At 37.8% G+C, this 21,810-nt stretch overlaps 1 protein-coding gene across 1 annotated transcript; it reads left to right on the top strand.

Annotated features, from left to right (window-relative positions):
- The first annotated feature begins 17,467 nt into the window (after nucleotides 1–17,467).
- LOC107769960 (pentatricopeptide repeat-containing protein At4g13650-like) lies at nucleotides 17,468–20,881 on the top strand. Its single transcript, XM_075240133.1, has 2 exons — nucleotides 17,468–17,477; nucleotides 19,146–20,881. Exons 1-2 carry the CDS (start codon nucleotides 17,468–17,470, stop codon nucleotides 20,879–20,881), a joined length of 1,746 nt encoding a protein of 581 aa, XP_075096234.1.
- The last annotated feature ends 929 nt before the right edge of the window (nucleotides 20,882–21,810 follow it).

The following is a 21,810-nucleotide window of genomic DNA, read 5'->3' as shown; positions in this document are numbered from 1 at the left end:
GTCATCAAGTCGTCCGCATCTTCATCGTCAAACGTTATATTGTCACCATCCAAGACTTGGCAAACTCGCTTTCTGTGAGTGACAGTAACTTTTGATGTCTTTTTCGTGGTTGTGTATGTTACTCCATTGGCTTCATCTCCTCCGGTTATGACGTTGACTGTTCTCTTTCGTGATGGAGTCTTTGGGGGTTCTTGTCTGTTTTTCATGTATGATTGTCTCCCTTTCTTACTGAACAAATCAGTAAGGTAACCTTGCTTCAGTAAATGTTCAACCTCCCCTTGCAAAAGCCTGGAATATATTGTTCTATTGCCATGGCCATTGTGAAACTTGCACCACAAATCTGGGTTCCTTTTGTTTTGATCTGATCTAATCTCTTTCGGTCATCGCGCCTTATCTCCCATCCCTCTTAGATAAGCCACCAATTCAGAGGTGCTAATGTTAAAGCTATAATCTTCTCTTCTCGCTTGAGTACCAGAATCATTGCTTCAAGCATCTCGCTCCTTTTTGAACCTGGATGAAGAACTCGCCTCTTTTTTCCTTGATCTTGAATCAAATCATGCATTCTCTTATTTAGATCTTAGATTCGCCATGTGGTTCCCATATAGGGCTCATACCTATTTTTACCGGACATTCTCTCTAATTCTGAGCGTCTCGAACCTGGTCTTTTGTCAACCCTTGGCTATGCAACTGTATCTTCTTCTATTCGCAGCTTCGTATTGTATCGATTGTATACATCATTCCACTTTATTGCAGGAAATTTTCCTTCAACCTCCTCATGGCTTTTGAATTTTTCTTGTTCAAGTTTCTCGCGAAAGCTATAGCTGCCCAGTTATCAAGTACTCGCGGCAGCATTATCCTCTCTCGTTGGAACCTGTCTACGAATTCTCTGAGCAATTTTGTACTCCTTTGTTTAACTTTGAAGATATCTTTCATCCTTTTTTCAAATTTTTGAGCCCCTGAATGTGCCTTTATAAATGAATCTGCAAGCTCACCAAAAGAATCAATGAAATTTTCAAGTAAGATAGAATACCATGTTAACGCTCCTTTTGTGAGAGTTTCACTAAAAAATTTAACCAAAACCGATTCAATCTCCTGCTTGGTTAAATAATTGCCTTTCACGGCAGAAGTGAATGCGGTTACGTGATCCCGGGGTCAGACGTCCCATCATATTTGAAAAAATCAAGCATTTTAAACTTTTTGGGAATCGGTAAAGGTGATGCACTTGGCTTCCATGGTTATTGTGAATACTTGTCAATATCTACACCTTTGATCATGGGAGGTACGCCCGGTATTTGCTCTATAAGCTCATTTTGCTTTTTTAGTTGTTTCTGCAAAGTTAGCACTAAACTTTGTAAACTAGAATTATTTGGTGTACCTGACCCTCCATCGCGAGATTCATTGAGCATTTCTCCACTTTCAGAGTTACCAATTCCCGAACGCGGATTATGTATACATATAGTATACATAATACAGTCAGATCTCTCTATAACAGCATCCCTAGATAACAGTCATTCATTATAAAAGCTAAGTTTTTCTCAGAACTGATTTTTTAAGTTATATTTTACTTCTCTATAATAATTTTTTACCTATAATAGCGACGACCATATTTATAGCAGAACACTCTTTGTAAAATGACCCCTCTATAACAGCCATATAGAATTTTCATTATTAATAATAATTCTAAAAATATGCATATAATATTTTCTATTGAAAAATTTTTTATTCTGAATAATACATAAGATTTGAAGGTTTGCACATGATATTTTTTTTATTGGACAAAAGCCAAGATAGAAGATTCAACTATTAAGTACTTAGATTGCCTTCAAGGGAAAGCTATCGAATGCCCTTACACTAAAAATTTGGACATAAATATTTTCCAATTCAAATATTATATCACTAGTAAGAGAATGAATCTAGGAAAGAAATTGCAAAGTTTTTCGATCAGTCTTGAAAGAATTTATTTTTCTAGTAGCTTTAAAATGTGTGACTTAGAGATTAATCTTTGTACGTATAGTTATTGATTCATTAGTAATATATTAGCTTTCTTTAATATTTAATTAGTGAAACATTCATATTTTTTGAGATTTTAAATTTAGATATTTTTTTATCTTTTATATGTAACATTAAAATAAGGAAAAAACAAAATTTTGGATAATTTTTGTTTATAATAGCCAAAATATATTTAAATGTCAAATGTTGTTATAGGTGTATAACAGTCATTCACTATAAAGGCTAAAAAATATCATAACAAACGATGTTGTTATAGAGAGATTTGACTTTATATATATCATTTATATTAGCACTAAGATATCACATTTATTATTTATATTTGTATATTATTATTTACACGCGGTACAGTTGAATTTATACGTAGTTTACAGACAAGCGAAAAGATTTGATCCCAAAATAATAAATAAATTAAATAAAAATGTAAGACCTAGCATTAAAATCGAGATAAGGCAGTAGAGAGCTTGGCTCCGGGAGCAGAGAATACCATGTTAACGCTCCTTTTGTGAGAGTTTCGCTAAATTTTTTAACCAAAACCGATTCAATCTTCTGCTTGGTTAAATCATTGCCATTCACGCCGGCAGTGAACATGGTTACGTGATCCCGAGGGTCAGACGTCCCGTCATATTTGGAAAAATCAGGCATTTTAAACTTTTTGGGAATCGGCAAAGGTGTTGCGCTTAGCTTCCATAGTTATTGTGAATACTTGTCAATATCCACGCCTTTGATCAAGGGAGGTACGCCATGTATTTTCTCTATACGTTCATTTTGCTCTTTCAGCTGTTTCTGCAAAGTTAGCACTAAACTTTGTAAACTAGAATTATTTGGTGTACCTGACCCTCTATCGCGAGATTCATTGGGCATTTCTCCACTTTCAGAGTTATCAAGTCCCGAATACGGATTCCCCAAGTTGTTGTATTAACTGGTGCTGGAGTTTGTGCAGCTTTGCGTAATCCTCTAACAAAGCCTGTAGTGCTTCATTCATATGTTCTGCAATCAACTGCTTCAGAGCATCCTGCTCAACGGTTTATCAGCTCCATGTTAACCATCAGTGCGCGAAGCAGACCTTTCAGGTGAACTTTCTCGGGATTGCTGAGGAGTTCCCGAGGGTGTGTGATGTGGTGGAGTTTCACCTTGTTGATTCGGCTGGTTGTTCTCCTTAGATATTGACATATTTGGTCGTTAAAACTGATGTTTGGAAAGTGCACAGATTATCAGATTTTCGGTAACGGAACCAACTTGTTTAACCCAAAAATAGATTTTTCGGTCAAAGTCAATATCAAGAAAAAATCGAGTTACTGATAAACAAGATTTACTTCATTTTCTTAATAATTTGAAGAATAAGACAAACAACGGAAATAGTTGACAAGGAAAGAAAATTCGAAGTAGATTGATAATCTCTCCTAGAATTGCGGTTAGAACCTTATGAGTAAAGAAAAAAATAATTGCATTTATTCAATAAAAATCAGATACCATTACAAATGAGGACTAGGCCCTTATATAGGAGTACACAATTATAATGGTTTCCTTACTTAATTAGGGCTTGTTAATGGAATTAATTGCCTTGATTACCTGTTACCATATATAACTGTAACGGAAGCATTTATGACTGAAGATTTCCCATAACCAAGATTAATGTCGATTTTCCTTCCTTATTTATAACAAATTCGTGCATCTTCCCTCTTTAGTGGTTTTTGTCCATCCTGTTCGTATTTCTTCTTTTCCAGCTGTCAGAGCTGGTTCCTTTCCCAGAGAAATTCCGGGGGTGTTTCTCTTGTGCCTTCTTAATTTCTTTAACTCGTCTAATTTGAAACGCCACATGCCACCTTGTTGATTGTCCATATGTCATGTCTTGTTACCTTCATGATAGTCCACGTATCACACCTTTTTTCTACCAATACAAAGCTTACTTTGTGATCCATTTATATTTGGGAAAATGCATAAGTACCCCCCTAACCTATACCCGAATTTTCAACTACACATTTTTTCTTTGCGGGAATTCTATTACCCCCTAAACTTATTTTAAATGGAATTATTTGCACCCTAAAACTACACAACCAAACTCTTGGCAAGTGGTGATCTACACGCGTCCCCACATATATTTTTAGTACTTTTTTTATTCTTTCTTCTTTTTCTTATCCTTTTTCTTATTGTTTATTATTCTCATTTTTTTTGGTTATTTCATTCTCTTTCTTTTTGTTTTGGTCACCGGCGGCATAAAATGGTGGTCGTCGGAATTTTACAAACACCATTTTTTCCGGCGAATTTTTTTTTCTGGCGACAGATTTTTATCCCGATCTAAGTGTGTTTTGTTTTACATATATATAAATTTTTCTTGAAAGTGTAATTTATGTATGGGAGGAAGAGCAAAAGAAATAAAAACAAATATAAGCTGAGAAAATTTTTTCCAGTTAAAATTTAAATACATCATTTTTTTCCAGCATGGGAAGGTTTTCTGATGATGATTTTTTCCCCCAAATCTGGGTATATTTTGCTTTGCTTATGAATAGAACATTTTGAGAGTTTAATTTGTGTGTGAAAAGAAAAAATGAAAGAAAAAAGGTTAGACAAAGTCGCCGGTGAATGAATATCCGCCGGAATTAGAGAAAAAACGAAAAAAAAAGTAAAAGAAAAAAGACAAAGAAAAAGGAAAAGGAAAAGGAAAAGGAAAAAAAATTAAGAAAAAATGGTAAAAAAGAATAAAAAAATAATCTGAAAATCGTTTTTTTTTTTTTTTGCTTCTCACTCTCATTTGGGAGAGTGAAATACACACACTCTGTCACGTCAGCGTTAAGGATGAAAATAATTCCATTTAAAATAAGTCTAGGGGAGTAATAGAATTCCCGCAAAGAAAAAGTGTGCAGTTGGAAATTCGGGTATAGATTAGGGGGGTACTTATGCATTTTCCCTTTATATTTTGTAGAGAAAATTACCAGGCTCAGAGTAAAAAATGACTCAATATTAGCCAAACTCATAAAATGCTACCAATATTAACCCTAAATCCTTTTTGTAGTACAAAGAAGCTAAACTTCCTTCTCTGCTTCTCTTCTTCTCTTCTACTAATAACATAACGAAATATTCAAATCTCACTGAATGTCTTAAATTTCCTCTCAAATATTGTAGTTATCTACAGCAAACATTACAAACATTAGTTTTTGGGCTGTTCTTGTAGCTCTCCCATTATTATCAGTTGTTGTCTCTTTTTTTCTCTATTAATGTTCCGTTGAATTCCTAGTCTAGTCTAGTCCAACAATATGTAATAAACTGGTGGCTGTATTATGGTGCAATCTTGATACAATATCTCTCATTAAAAAAAACACTTATGGCCTGTTTGGTCAAGTTTACGAGAGATCAAAAATACTTTTGCTTCAGAAAAAACACTCATCTAAAATATTTGATAAAAAAATAAAAATGAACTTGAGGAGCAGCAGAAATATTTCTTTTTTGCGGTTGATGAAAAACTACAATTTTTTACTGTCTCAAGAAACTGAAGTAAAAAGTTAATTCTTACTATAAGACAAAAATATCCTTATCAAAAATTTGTATTTATCAAACTATTTCTCATTAATTAACCCATATATCTCTCAAATGTGAATAAGCCCTTTTCTCCTCTTTTTTTGTTTAACTTTATTTATATTTATTAAAAGCCTTAAGATTCTTTTATTTTATGTTTTAAATTTTAACTAACTAAAAATAAAAATTAATTGAAGCCTTTCGTAAAAAATGTTTAAACTTATTTCTCTTTTTTGAGTAATACTAATTGCAAAATGATACTTCTTTTTTAATTTATTGGAGAGGGTTTATAATTAAATAATAACTTTTACTTTAAGTAGCAAGGAAAAAAGAAGATCACTATTCTTGTTGAATTTGAACTCAATACACAATAAAGGGCCTTTCCTTTCCTTGTTTCTTCTGCTCCGCAACTGGATCTTTTAAAATTGTTTTGGAAAATAAAATGGTTTCTTTTGCTTGTGACTTCTTCTTTTAAGAAGTTGGGCATCTTCCCCACCTTTCTTTGCTTCAAATTTCTCCTCATATCTTGTTTATTTTAGTTGAAACTAGGAAATCTAGCTCCGTTTGTCCATAGATATTGGCTTCACTTTTTCAAAAAAAAAATCAAAATTTTTCAAGTTCCCAAAAACTAGTTTAGGGCAGTTTTTGGGTGAATTTTTTTTTCCACTCATAAAACTTTAGTTTTTTAAAAAATAAAATACTTGTCCAAACACAACTTTTAACCTTCAAAAACTATTTTTCAATACTATTTTAAAAACTCTTTTTTTAAAATTTCAATCAAATCTATGTCCAAACGCTAGCCTAAAGTGCAGCCATCGAGAAAACCCAATTTGGGAAGAAGACATGGATATATTAATGAAAAAAGAGATATATGGCCAAACAAATAGCCATGACAGCAAAACTATAAAATTTTAAGCTTTATTTAATTCTAGCTGGATTTCTCATAAAAATAAGGCTATTTTTAATAACTTTGCCGTTAGTTATTGATACGAGCTGAGCTAAGTACCAGAAAATAAGAGGAAATGCAAGAAAAGGCAATGGAACAGTAAATGAAAGAAGGAAAAAGAAAGAAAAAAAAGGAAAGAACGCTAAGTTAGGGCAGCCAAAATTGAGAGTTTTGTATATTCATTGTTAAAGAAAGAGAAGATCATTACAATATATAGCATTACAACCTTAAATGCCTTAGCTGGCACTGTACTATCGTTGCCTAGTCTAAGCAACAGAGCTGGACCTAATATGTATTGATAACCCAAATGTATGGGGTCAATGTGTAATTACTATAATTATAACTTAAAAGTAAAAAGGACTAAACTGCCTATCTTGCAAACTTCCCCTGACCTCCTTCCCAACTGATTATAACGGCTACGTACACCTGCGCAAGCACAAGGTACCACAGCCTGAAGCTTGAATTTATATCAGATCCCTCTCGTTAAAATCTTCCTTGTCCTCAAGGAAGAAATGTAGGAAACCTGATTTTGAGAGATTGGTAATCCTCCCAAGTGGTTTGATCTAGCGCTGCTTTATCCCATTGAACCAACACTTGCGCAACAGTCTTGTTTCCCTTTTGGATCATCCTTCTATCGAGAATTTGCTAAGGTTGAGGACAGTATGGACTGGATATATCGATTATTGGTGGGTGTAAAATGGTGTCAGGTAGTTTATAGCAGGGCTTAAGTTGAGATACATGGAATGTGTGATGAAGTAGGAGCTGAGAAGGCATGGATAGCGTATATGCGACATTACCAACCTTTTGCAAGATTTGGTAAGGTCCATAGTATTTTGCTAAGAGTTTGGAGAAGTGAGTGCCTGAAAGTGTCACCTGCCTATAAGCCTATTTCTTGAGGTAAACCTAGTCCCCTTCTTTGAATTGCCTATCACTTCTATGTTTATTAGCCTGGTCAGCCATTCTCTGTTGTGCCCTTTGTAAGTGATATTGCAACAGCTTTTGAATTCTCTTGCTAACAAACTTCTGTCCACCTCTTCCATAGTTGAATCACCTGCCATATAGGGTAAGTGAAGTGGTGGAGGCTGGCCATAAATAGCCTCATAAGGGGTAGTATGAATTGAGGAGTGAAAAGTAGTGTTATACTACCACTCAGCTGCTGCTAAATAAGAGGACCAGTCCTTTTGAGAGTCAGAGCAAAAACACCTAAGATAGTCTCTAGGCACCTGTTAACAACTTCTGTTTGTCCATCAGACTATGGGTTGTAGGCTGTAGAAGTGCTAAGAGTGACATCATTCAAAGAGAACAACTCCTGCCATAACCTACTAGTAAAGACAGGATCCCTATCACTCACTATATCCTCAGGCATCCCATGTAGTCTGAACACATGCTTCATAAATAGTTTACAATGTCAGAGGCAGTATAAGGATGAGCCACTCCTATGAAGTGAGCATACTTGGTTAATCTATCTACCACCACCCATATCACCGTCTTTCTCTTAGCTTTTGGCAACCCCTTCAATAAAATCCATGCTAATACTGCACCAAGCCAATGAGGGAATCTTGAGTGGTTTCCAGGATAAGGTATTGTCTCATACTTGTGCCTCTGGCATGTGTCACATTCCTTGACATATGTCTGAATATCTTTCTTCATTGCTCTCCAATAGAAGAGTTTAGCTATTCTTCTATAGGTATGATATATGCCTGAATGACCTCCAGTAGGGAAATCATGCCATAGTTTCATGATATCCTTTCTCAATTGATCATCGAGTCCTACCACTAACTTCTCATTTCCTCTTAACTGATTGTGCACAAAGGTGTACCCTTTTGATTCTCCCCCTTCTTTCTTAAGACTCTCAGTAAGGGCCACAAACTCATCATTTAACTCCCAAGTTCTCATTATCTGACTTAACAAATCAGTCTTGATGATAGAGAGTGTTAAAGCTGCTAACTCTACCAATAGCAATCTAGATAGGGCATCTGCCACTTTATTCTCCTTTCCCTTTTTGTACTCAATAACAAAGTCATATTGCATAAGCTTAGTTATCCATTTCAGCTGGGATCCTGTGTGCAGTTTCTGCTCAAGAAGGAATTTCAATGCCTTTTGGTCTGTCTTCACTATAAAGGGCCTTCCTGTTAAGTGTTGTGACCACTTGTTCACTGCCATGACTAAGGCTAATAGCTCCTTGTCATATACTGATAAGGTCTGATATTGTGAAGATAAGCCCTTGCTCAGATATGCTATAAGTTGGCCCTTCTACATTAGTACAGCCCTTATTCCCATGCTGCAAGCATCTATCTCCACAACAAATGGTATAGAGAAATCAGGCAGGGTTAGAACTGGTACAGAAGTTAAAGCTTTCTTCAAGTTGCCGAAGGCTTCAGTAGCCTTAGGAGATCATTTAAAATTGTCCTTCCTTAGTAGATCAGTAAGAGGTTTGCTAAGAACTCCATACCCCTTGATGAACTTCTATAATAACCTGCTAGACCTAGAAATCCCCTTAGCTGCTTGAGATTAGTTGGTTCTGGCCATATCTGGAAAGCTTCTATCTTCTTTGGGATAGTAGTTACTCCTTCTGCTGAGATATAGTGTCCTAGGTATTCAACTCTTGTTGCTGCAAATACACACTTGCTTCTCTTAGCAAACAGTTGGTGTTGTATCAATAGCTCACAAGTGGTTCTGAGATGTTGCACATCCTCCTGCAGATCTTTGCTGAATACTAGGATGTCATCAAAAAATACCAATATAAACTTCCTGAGGTGTGCTTGGAAGATATGGTTCATCAAACTTTGAAAACTGGAGGGTACATTAGTGAGGCCAAAGGGCATTACCAAGTATTTATAATGCCCAAAATAAGTCTTAAAAGCTGTTTTTCTGGATATCTGAGGGTGCCATCCTGATTTGATGATATCCTGCTCTGAAATCTATCTTGGAGTAGATTTTTGACCCCCCCTAACTCATCCAATAACTCCTCAATAATTGGTATAGGAAATTTGTCTTTTATAGTGAGCTTGTTCAAGGCTCTATGGTCCACACATAGTCTCCAAGAACCATCTTTCTTCCCTACCAAAACTACAGGAGAAGCATAAGAGCTTGCACTATACTGAATTATGCCTTGTTGCAGCATCTCTGACACTATCTTCTCTATCACATCCTTCTGGAGGGGAGAGTATCTATAGGGCCTTTAGTTCACAGGAAGACTGTGATGACCCTTTCATCTTGTGTTTTAGAATCCGAATTCGGGTTCTGATGCCTTAAAAATCTCATTTTCGTTTTCCTCTATTTGCTTGCGTAGTCTGAGAGCGTTTCCGAAAAGCTTTTATGTGAAATTTAAGAAAAAGATTGATTTTGGCCTTTAAATTGATTAAAGTTGACTTCGGTCAATATTTTTGGTAAATGGATCCAGACCCGTGACTAGATAGTCCTGTAAGGTCCTGTAAAATATGGGAAATGGGCGTATTCCCGGAATCGAATTCCGAGATCACTAGCTCAAAAAAAGAATTTTTAAAGAAAATTATTTGCTGGAAAATATAAAAACCTTTGGAAATGAAATGGTGTGTGTTCTTGAGGGTATTGGGCTCGTATCTTGGTTCCGAAGCCTGGTACAGGTTTAAAATAATGATTAAGTCGAATCTGTAAAATTTAGTAAGAGTCGGAGTTGATTTGGTATAAATCGGACCCTTAGTTGAGAAAATGGAAATTTCAATGTTATTAAAGAATTTCATGAATTTGAGGTTAAATTCGTAGTTGTTGATGTTATTTTGATGATTTGATCGTACGAGTAAGTTCGTATGATATTTTTAGACTTGCATGCATATTTGGTTTGGAGCCACGAGGGCTCGGGTGAGTTTTGGATAGGCCACGGGGTGATTTGGACTTAGGAAACTCAGCTGTGCATCTGCTATTTTTGCACAAGCCTCTGATCTTGCAATTGCGAGATCAGGCTTTGCAATTGCGAAGTTAAGAGGTCTGGGAAATGCGATAATTATGTCGCAAATGCGAACCAGGCCTGGGCAGGCCACTATCACAAATGCGAACTCTGGGTTGGAATTTTGCGAAGCCCTTCTATCGCAAATGCGACTGTTTCTTCTCAAATGTGAAGGTAGCAGAATTTCAAAGGGATCGCAATTGCGAACCCCTGATTGTAACTGCGATATCTGTGACTTGTTAATTGAGATTTCAAACTGGATTTTCATCATTTTTCAAATTCTCTCAAACCCTAAACATCCCTAGGCGATTTTTCAAAGATCTAAACTTCTCCAAATCATAGGTAAGTGATTTCTAACTCATCTTCTTCAATCTAATTCATCTTTTTACATGATTTCACTTCAAAATCTAGGGTTTTTCATGGAAAATTGGGTGTTTTTGGGTAGAAATTAGAATTTTCAAATTTTGGGAATTTGGACCTCAATTTAAGGTCGGATTTCAAAACCAATTGCATATTTGGGTTCGTGGGTGAATGGGTAGTCGGGTTTAGGTTCAAACTTCGAGTTTTGTCCAAGCAGGCCCGGGGTCAGTTTTTGACTTTTTGGGGAAAATATTGGGAAATCTATATTCATGCATTAGAATTGGTTTATTTAGCCTATATTGATGTTATTAAGTAATTTATGACTAGATTCAAGCGGATTGGAGGTGGAATTTAGAGGGAAAGCGGTATTTGAGGCTTGATTTTGGTCGTGGAATCGAGGTAAGTGTTTGGCCTAACCTTAGCTTGAGGGAATACGTGTTGTCGTCTTATTTGGTACGTGTTAGTGTTGAGTACGACGTATAGGTGTGGTGACGACTCTGACGAGTATCTATATGTTGGTGTCCAGCATGCCCATGAATCTTATACTGTGACTGTTGTTCATGCTTAAATTGATGATTATCCATGTTGAACAATACTTATGATATTTCTTGGTAGTTGACCATAGTTGAGTATTGACTCAAGTTGAGACTTATTATGTGAAATTAACTGTTGAAACGAGATTGGTTATAGTTGATTCCCTTGCCGGGACGTTATTGATTATATTGTTGATTCCCTTGCCGGGATGTTATTGTTTATATTGTTGATTCCCTTGTCGGGATGCATTGCTTCTATTTATTGGGTGAGGAAAAGTGTAAAGCACGAAGGGTGATGCCGTACATGATATTGTGAGTGAGTGTTAATGCACGAAGGGTGATGTCGTGCCGATATTTTGAGAGTTAATGCACGAAGGGTGATGTCGTGCCATTTATGTTATTTTTTATAGTGAGTACGAGAGTAAAAGCACGAAGGGTGATGTCGTGCACGTGTTACTGTTTAATTATTCTTGTTGATACAAAAATGATGTTCATTATGCTTCTCTATTGGTTTATTGTTAGAAATTGATATTCCGCGCAGCATGTTCCCTTCCCATCTTTATCTGTTATTTCCTGTTGTTATTGTTCTATTTGTATACGATTTAACTGCACAGGTTTATATGGTTGTCGTGTCCTAGCCTCGTCACTACTTCGCTGAGGTTAGGCTCGACACTTACCAGTACATGGGATCGGTTGTATTGATACTGCACTATACACTTTCTATGTAGATTTCGGTGTCGGGTCCTGTAAGTAGCTTGAGATAGCTGCCTTCAGTCCAGGGAGACCAAGATAGTTCTGCTAGCGCTCGCAGAGCCCGAAGTCCCCCTTTCCATGCTTTAGTTTTCTGTTGTCTCCTATATTTCGAGAACAGTTGTACTTCTTTCAGACTTGTATTTGTAGTAAATCTTAGTCATTCGTGGATTGTGACACCAGATCTATGGGGTAGCTATATATTTGAATTATGGCACTGTTAAATCATTTTCCTCATTTCTTAATTATCTTACATTAATTAATATCTGTTCTTGTTGAATTAGTAATAATGGTAGTAAAATCGTAACTATCGGCTTGCCTAGCTTTCATGAGTAGGCGCCATCATGACTTCCGGAGATGGGAAAATCCAGGTCGTGACAAGTTGGTATCAGAGCTCTAGGTTGCTTAGGTCTCACAATTCACAGACAAGCTAGGTAGAGTCTAAGGGATCGGTACGGGGGCGTCTGTGTTTATCCCTTAGAGGCTACAGAGTTTAGGAACAACATCCCTTCTATTCATCTCTGTCGTGCGATTTGATTTTCTCAATGCTAATTGAATTTCTACTATGTTCTTTCGTAGATGGCGAGAACGCATGTTTCATTATCCGCTGATCAGTAGCCCGAGCCCCTAGTGGTAGTTCCTACGAGGGGCAGAGGACGAGGCCGAGGACGTGCTATAGACCGAGGTAGGGGCAGGGCTCAGCCTAGAGCAGCAGCACCAGCGGCAGAGCCTCAGGTAGAGTTTGATGATGAGGCCCCAGCCCAGACCGTTCCAGCAGGACCAGCTCAGGTTCCAGAGGGGTTCATCACTACCCCGATACTCCAGGATGATCCGGTCCATTTAGTGGGCCTTATGGAGAGTGTCACCCAGGTATGCTTACTTCCTGTAGCACCAGCCGTCTCTCAGGCTGGGGGAGGAGCACAGACTCCCTCTACTCGCACTCCGGAGCAGATGGCTCCTCAGTTTCAGACTCCAACAGCTCAGCTAGTCGGGGTAGTTCAGCCGGGTATTGTAGCTCAGACCGGTGATAGAGCAGCTATGTCTGCTGATGCCTTATGGAGATTGGACAGGTTCACCAAGCTTTTTACTACTACCTATGGCGGTACATATTTAGAGGATCCCTAGGACTATTTGGACAGCTGTCATGAGGTTCTACGGAACATGGGGATAGTGGAGACTAATGGGGTCAACTTTGCTGCTTTTCGTCTGTCAGGTTCCGCCAAGACTTAGTGGAGGGATTATTGTTTGGCTAGACCAGCTGGGTCACCGGCTTTGACTTGGGACCAGTTCTCTCAGCTATTTCTGGTGAAGTTTCTTCCTATCACTCAGAGGGAGGACTATCGGAGGCAGTTTGAGCGTCTCCAGTAGGGTTCTATGACCGTCACTCAGTACGAGACCAGATTTATTTCCTTGGCTCGTCATGATCTTCTTATACTTCCCACCGAGAGAGAGAGGGTGAGAAGGTTTATTGAGGGACTAGCTCAGCCTATCAGATTGCATATGGCTAAGGAGATAAGGAGTGAGATTTCTTTCAAGGATGCAGCCAATATGGCCAGGCGAGTTGAGATGGTTCTATCATAGGGGAGTGGTCAGGGATCTAATAAGAGGCCCCGTCATTCGGGCAGGTTCAATGGTGCCTCATCTGGAGGTAGGGATTCTTTTGGTAGAGGCAATCCTCCCGGGCCGTTTTATTCAGCACTTCAGACTTCTCACAATGCTCCAGGTGGTCGTGGTTCTCATATGCAGTATTCTGATCAGCTACCCTACAGTGCACCACAGCTCCTCTTAGTGCACCTCCGCTCCAGAGTTTTCAGGGTGGTTACTCAGGTCGTCAAGGTCAGCAGTCTCAACAGCTGAGGTCTTGTTATACATGTGGTGATCCGAGGCACATTGCTAGATTTTGCCCTCGATCATCGAGCAGTTCTCAGCATTAGGGTTCTCGTGCCATGGTTACGACACCGGATGTCCCACCGCCCACTCGGCCAGCTAGAGGTAGGGGTCAGGCAGCTAAAGGTGGAGGTCGAGGTGTTAGAGGTAGAGGTTAGGCCACTAGAGGTGGAGGTCAGCCAGCAGGAGGTCGTCTCCGAGATGTAGTTTAGAGTGGTGGGGCTCAGCCCCGATGTTATGCTTTTTCAGCCAGGCCTGAGGCTGAGGCATCTGATGTCGTTATCACAGGTACGATTTCAGTTTGCAGTAGAGATGCTTCAGTTCTATTTGATCCAGGGTCTACATACTCCTATGTGTCATCTTATTTTGCTACGTATTTGGTTGTGCCTCATGATTCTTTGAGTGCTCCTGTATATGTGTCCATACCGGTGGGTGCTTTTATTATTGTAGATCATATCTATCGCTCGTGTGTGGTCATTATTGGGGGTCTTGAGACCCGTGTAGATCTCTTACTTCTTGATATGGTCGATTTTGATGTCATTTTGGGGATGGATTGGTTGTCACCTTATCATGCCATATTAGACTGTCACGCTAAGACCAAGACTTAGCCTTGCCGGGCTTGCCTCGATTGGAGTGGAGAGGGACTCCTGGTCATTCTACCAGCAGAGTTATTTCTTATATGAAGGCTCGGCGTATGGTCGAGGATGGGTATTTGGCTTATTTGGCTTATGTTCGTGATTCTAGTGTCGAGGTCCCATCTATGGATTCTGTGCTAGATGTTCGGGAGTTTCCAGAGGTGTTTTCTGCAGACCTGATGGGGATGCCACCCGACATGGATATTGACTTTTTCATTAATTTGGCTCCGGGCATTTAGCCCATTTCTATTTCGTCGTATCGCATGGCCCTACCAAAGTTGAAGGAATTGAAGGAGTAGTTGCAGGATTTACTTGATAAGGGATTCATTAGACCTAGTGTCTTGTCCTGGGGTGTGTCGGTGTTGTTTGTTAAGAAGAAGGATTGATCGATGAGGATGTGTATAGATTATCAACAGTTAAACAAAGTCACAATCAAGAACAAGTATCCATTGCCGAGGATTGATGATTTATTTGACCAGCTTTAGGGTGTCAAAGTGTTTTTGAAGATTGATTTGAGATCTGGCTACCATCAGTTGAGGATTAGGGCATCCGATGTCCCTAAGACAACTTTTCGCACTCCGTATGGGCATTATGAGTTCTTAGTGATGTCATTTGTGTTGACAAATGCCCCAGCAGCATTTATGGATTTGATGAACCGGGTGTTCAAGACATACATGGATTCCTTCGTGATTGTTTTCATTGATGATATCTTGATCTACTCCCACAGCTGAGAGGAGCATGAGCAGCATCTTCGAGTCGTTCTCCAGACTCTGAGGGACAGCCAGTTATATGCTAAGTTTTTGAAATGTGAGTTTTGGTTGAGTTCAGTTGCATTCTTGGGTCATGTTGTATAGTAGAGGGTATTCAGGTGGATCCTAAGAAGATTGAGGCCATCAAGGACTAGCCTAGACCCACATCAGCTACAGAGATTCGGAGTTTCTTGGGTATGGTGGGTTATTATTGTTACATCTCGCATTTTCATACGTTACAAGTTTCGTCTTCTGTTAATCGACGTAAACTCGGGGATGAGATTATCTTGAGGTTAACGTATTTATGATATTTATAAAAAATGATAAGTAAGTGTCATGAAGGATAAAGGGCACACAAATTAAAGACAACGAATTTCGTAGAAGGTGGCCGAATTGGGATAAAATACGGGTCGAGCGAAAATACCTGTAGACATGTGATTTTGACCCTCCCCAAGATTTTTCATATTTTAGCATATAAATATTCAATTTAGGCCTAATATAGCTATTTCAACTATTTTTGACTTCTTTCCTTTATTTTCGTCATAAAAATAGAAAATTACAAAAATATTTTAGCTTACGTATCTTTCATAAATTTAAATAAACAAAAATATACAAAAATAGTTTCGTGTTTAGTTTAATTAATTAGGATTAGCTTTGGATTGTGTAGTATTTTTATCTTATTTTAAAAGGAGTTAATTAAGGTGTTAGATCACAATTTTAAGAGTTTTAGAGCCCAATTTTTGGCCCAATTTGGATTAGTCCATTAAGCCTAGGGACCCTTCTAGACTCTTCTTTGGAACAAAAAGAAATAAAAAAGACCCTAAGGACTTAACACAAAAGACCTAGGGACTAATGGGCAAAATACACAAAATACACCTAAACCTAGACTTTACCTATAAAGTAATGCTTAAAAAATCAAAAAAGGGGAAGAGATAACATTGAAGGGAAAAGCAGAAAGCTGCGCCCCAAAGGGAATCTGCCGTTTTCACGAGACCCACCCCCCTAACCTCATCTTCTCCGCAGACTGCCACCCCAAACAACCTTCGATTCTTCTTCTTCAAGAGGGTTTAACACAAAAACCCTAGGAAAGAACTCCATCTCCATAGCAGCTTGAACACCAAACGACCAGACCCCATGAGTTTCTTCTTCATGAAGATCTAACAAAAACCAGAGAACACAAAAAGAACCCTACGTGAGCTTGAGCCATTTTTAATAGAGAAAGGACCTTTCAGCTTCTGCTTCTTCCCGTTAACAAAACTCGCCAAAAACCTTGAACACCAGCTGATGTTCTCTTCATCGTCCTCCTCCAGCAGCTCGCCTGAAAAACGAGCTCCAGCCGAAAACCAGAACATACCATCAGCAACCACCAACGAGTCCAGCCGTGAATCTCGTTCGTGAATCCGAGTTTACTGCCTTGCAAAAGTTTTCGAAGCCTCTCTTTCTTCTACTGGATAGCAGTTGCTTTGAGTTTGGATGTAGAGTTTTCCGGCGCCGATTTGAGGTTCTGGCTCATAGTTTTGGCATTTCAGTCCGCCGATCGTGGCTCTGTTTGGTTTGACGAGTGATATTGTAAATCTCCAACTTTGTTTATCAACATAGAGCTATTTTGAATTCATTTCCAGATCCATCAAGGACAATGTGTTCTTTCAGGTGCAAACATTTTGCAGCTTCTAACACCTTGGAATGGGAAACAATTCGTTTTTTTATCTTAAAGAAATCTGAGTGTTTTGGAATCTATTAATTAAGTCATAAAGGGGTTTCATGGAATTGAAGAAATCAAACAGGATTTCGTGGGCTACTGGACCTAATCTTTGTCAGTGTAAACAATGATTAAAGTGTGGGTTTGAATCCGTGTTTGGTTGAGTTTCCGGTGCTAATTCGGATTTCGTCTGTGGTTCGGCACATTTTGAGTGTTAAACATTGAAACAGCCGATTTTCCGGCTATATTGAGGTCCAATTCTTTCATTCTCTCTTTATTTTATTCGAGCTTAATGTTAATTATTTGTTTGGTGATGTGATTCCATTGTTTCTGTAATTGTTCTCCATAGTTTTGAATTTGCTCGCTCGGTTATCTGCTCGTGTTTATTCGGATTGGTTATAGCTGAACATGATTTTTTCACAGTATAGAAATTGGATTGATGAACTACGTCACATTAGATTAAATGGGATCAGGTGTGCATTTCATGTGACCCAGCCATAATTTTGAATAATAATAATGAAATAAACACGTTTAAAATCCGGGTGTGCATTTCATGTGACCCGACTCTAATTTCCAACAAGGTTAAAGAGAACGTGTCGTGAACCACGGGTACATTTCATGTAGCGTGGCTTATGATGTGTTTTAAACAACTTTGAAATAATTTCTTAAATAATTAAAAGCGGTTTAAAATTAAAATGCACATAGGTTTAAAAGTGTTTTAAAGTCAGATAATTAAGTTGAATATAACAGTTGAACGACCGTGCTAGAACCACGGAACTCGGGAATGCCTAACACCTTCTCCCGGGTTAACAGAATTCCTTACCCGAATTTCTGTGTTCGCAGACTGCAAAAATAGAGTCAAGCTTTTCCTCGATTCGGGATTCAACCGGTGACTTGGGACAACATAAATTATCCCAAGTGGCAACTCTGATTCTTTTAATAATAAATCTCGTTTCGATTGTCCTTTAATTGGAAAAACTCTCTTATACGCACCTTTCCGGGGGTGTAGGTAAAAAGGAGGTGTGACAGCTCTGGCGACTCTGTTGGGGATCGAACCCAAAATCTCTGGTTTAGTGTTCAAGAATTCGAGCTTAGAATAATTGTTATAGTTGGCTTTATCTATTATCTGATTTTGTTACATGATTTAGGCTTAATGTGCTAATTGGTTGCTTTTACCACTTTGATATTCCGTGAACTGTATATAAACTGTTGCGAAATCCCTCCTCTCTCTGAGTCTTCTAAATCATGAAGAAGTGTGCACTTAGTGTGACTTCTTTTCTGTTAGCGTCATATCCCAAATTTAGAACGAGGTTCGGACAAGCTGCAAAGCCGGTGAAGCTTCTGTATTTCTGGTACGCTGCCCCCCCCCCCCTCGGCTCGAGCTGTCCGCTCGGGTAAGCCAGGTCTAGAACAAATAAACCCAGGTTTTTAAACCTAGAAAAACACATCCTCATATCGGATCCCTAGTAGGAACGTTTGTCTGCATCACGTGCATTTGACTTAGGGGACTCAACACAGGGGTTGGGTCCGTCTAGGACAGGTGTACCCAAAAATAAAAAAGACCATCTTGATGCATCTTATGTGTTACATGTTGCATTTCTACAAGGGTCAAAGGGTCATTTGGCGGACCAGTGATAGTGGAGGGCAAATGAAAAATGAAAGAAAAGAAGAAAAAAAAAAAGAGGGGGAAGTGTGAAAATAAAGCAAGTAGGGCCTAGTTATGTTTTTTGTTACATTTTTTAAGAAAAAGACAAAAAAACATGAAAAATTCAAAAATGATTTTGCACTTTTTCATCATTTTTCAAAAATCAAAAAAAAAACAGAGAAAAAGAAAATACAAAAAGATTTTGCATGTTTCGTCATTTTTCAAGAAAAAACAAGAAAAAATGTGATTTCTATAAATTAGTGGTTTTTTTATTATTCTTGCCCGTATCCAATCTGCCTGAACTACGCAAACTTGATTCTCGTCTCTCGGGGCGGGATACGTAGGCAACTCACATAGGGTCCGGTCTTCCTAGTGAGTTTAGTTTCTTGGCTTCGTGGGGTCTTAGCCAAATCTTATATTTTTAGCCATTTTTAGCCACATAGGTTAATTTCAGAAAAATAGTCACAATCATGTCTTGAATGTGTCCAACGGGAAGTGGTCGATGGTCAACTCAAATTGGAAGCTGAAAAGGATGATGAGTTGAATAATTGTGCCCCTGGTTTGGGATATGCAGTTCAAAGGCTCATTCGTGGCCTTTCTTCATCGAGAGAGTGTGCAAGGCAGGGATTTGCATTAGGCCTGGCAATATTGGTTAGTGCATTTCCATGCATAAAATTGGATGCACTGTCGAAGTTAACTGTCGACTTGTTGGAGGATCAGGACAAAGATTGCCTATTCGGATGCTTGTTTACTTATGGGGCGTCTTGGAATAATATGATATCTGGGTATGTTAGGATGGGTCTTTACTTGTATGCTGTAATTCTTTTTGTTGAAATGTGGGGTTTTGGAATTCAACCAAATGGGTATTTTGTGGCTAGCTTGTTGACTGCATTCAGTAGATTGGAAAATATGGTTTTGGAAGGATTTCAAATTCATGGATTGGTTATGAAATATGGTTTGTTGAATGATGTTTTTGTGGAAACTTCTTTTCTCCATTTTTATGGTGTATATGGACTACCTTGTAGTGCTAAAGCACTGTTTGAGGAAATGCCTGAAGGGAATGTTGTAACTTGGACTTCCTTGATGGTTGCATATTCAGATAATGGTTACCCAGAGGTGGTAATAGATCTGTACCGAAGAATGGGACATGATGAGGTGTCTGGTAATGAAAACACATGTACTGCTGTTATTAGTTCTTGCATAGCTCTTGATGATGATTTTTTGGGTCATCAAATGCTAGGTCAGGTTGTAAAGTCTGGATTCCAAGACCATGTTTCTGTATCAAATTCTCTTATTTCGATGTTTGGTAGTTTTGGTTGCATTGAAGATGCCTCTTATATCTTTGAGGCCATGATTGACCGTGACACTATATCATGGAATTCGATTATTTCAGCACTAGCGTATAACCAATTGTACAAGAAAGCGTTCAACTCCTTTTCTGAAATGCGTCATGTTCATGATGATGTCAATTCAACTACACTTTCTGCATTGTTGTCTATATGTGGAACTATTGATTGTCTAAACTTAGGCAGAGGTGTTCATAGTTTGTCGTTGAAATCAGGATGGGATTCTAATATTTGTGTGTGTAATACTCTTCTCTCCATGTATTTGGAGGCTTCGAGGCCCAAAGATGCTGAAAGTTTGTTCTTTGCCATGGCAGCAAAGGATGTGATTTCGTGGAACTCCATGATGGCTGGTTATGTTTTAACAGGTAAGTACTTCAAAGCTTTGGAAGTGTTCGCTGAACTGCTTCACTTGCAAAGAACAGTTAACTATGTGACTTTCGCTAGTGCTTTGGCTGCGTGTTCAGATGGTCAATTGCTTGATGAAGGAAAAACTGTTCATGCTCTTGTAATTGTTCATGGGCTCCATAACAATTTAATAGTTGGCAATGCATTAGTCACCATGTATGGGAAGTGTAGTATGATGTGGGAGGCTAAAAAGGTATTTCAAAAAATGCCTGACAAGGAATTAGTCACTTGGAATGCATTGATTGGTGGCTATGCAGATAATAAGGACACACTTGAGGCAGTGAGAAATTTTAAGTCAATGAGAGAGGAAGAGAATCCTCCAAATTACATTACTTTGATTAATGTTCTTGGTTCTTGCTCAACTGAAACTGATCTGCTGAACTATGGCAAGCCGTTGCATGGACATATAATTCTGACTGGTTTTGAGACAAATGAATGCGTCAGGAACTCTCTCATCACTATGTATGCGGACTGCTGTTGAGCAGGTTTTCAAATGCTTTTGCCATGATGTCACCGATGACGGGCTCCTTCGGATGTTACGGCTTATAAAGAAAGTCAGGATTACTTGTTCAAGTGTTGTTTAAGAAAATTTTTACTTTTATTTTTTATGTTTTGAGTTTGTTTTCCTTTTTATGTCGTCTTTTACTTTCTAGTTTTGTACAGTAATGTTAGGTCTTTTGTTTTTGGTATTTCCTATTTTTGGAAAACAAATGTGTTATAAATCAAAAATCCAAAAAAAAGGGATATTTTACGTTTTCATATTTCCGTTAGAATTTTCTTTAAGAATACTACTCCTAGAAATTGAAAAAATTGTTTGAGGCGGTTTTTCCATTAGACAATTAATATCTAGGACTTAAATAAAAATTATTTCTATATTTCCTTTACTATATTAGGACCAAAATTCAAAAAAAAAATTCCTTTTAGTACCTCTTTAAAAGTTTTCTTCAAGGCATTAATCTCAAAATCCAAAAAAAAAAAAAAAAATCTTTTGAGGTGTTTCTTTGGGAAATTAGTGAAAAATGAAAAAAAATTATTTTCATTAGAACTTTAGGATATTGTACATAGAAAAAAATATTTTATCTTTTGTTTTATCATTAGAATATTTTCTTTAGGCAATCAAAATTGAAATCCAGAAATATTTTATTTTATCTTTTTTCATTGCTTGTTTCGAAATATTGCGCCAGGATATCAAATGAAAATTCAAATATTTTTCTTTGAGTTATTCTTTAGATTTCCTTCCTGGAAAAAAAAAAGAATCAAAAATATTTTTTTTCTTGGAGGGTTTTTCCTTAATAATTTCTCATAGAGTATTTGTTTCAAAAAGAAAAAAAATCCGTTAAGCTTGAGTTTAAAATATGTTATAGAACATTAAGTTTAGAAAATTCAAAAAAAAAAATGGTTTTGCTTCTT

Source organism: Nicotiana tabacum, chromosome 20 (assembly GCF_000715075.1).
Source record: "Nicotiana tabacum cultivar K326 chromosome 20, ASM71507v2, whole genome shotgun sequence".
Classification (NCBI taxonomy): domain Eukaryota; kingdom Viridiplantae; phylum Streptophyta; class Magnoliopsida; order Solanales; family Solanaceae; genus Nicotiana; species Nicotiana tabacum.
The sequence above is the reverse complement of the archived record's forward strand: the minus strand, read 5'-3'. Positions and strand labels throughout refer to the sequence as shown.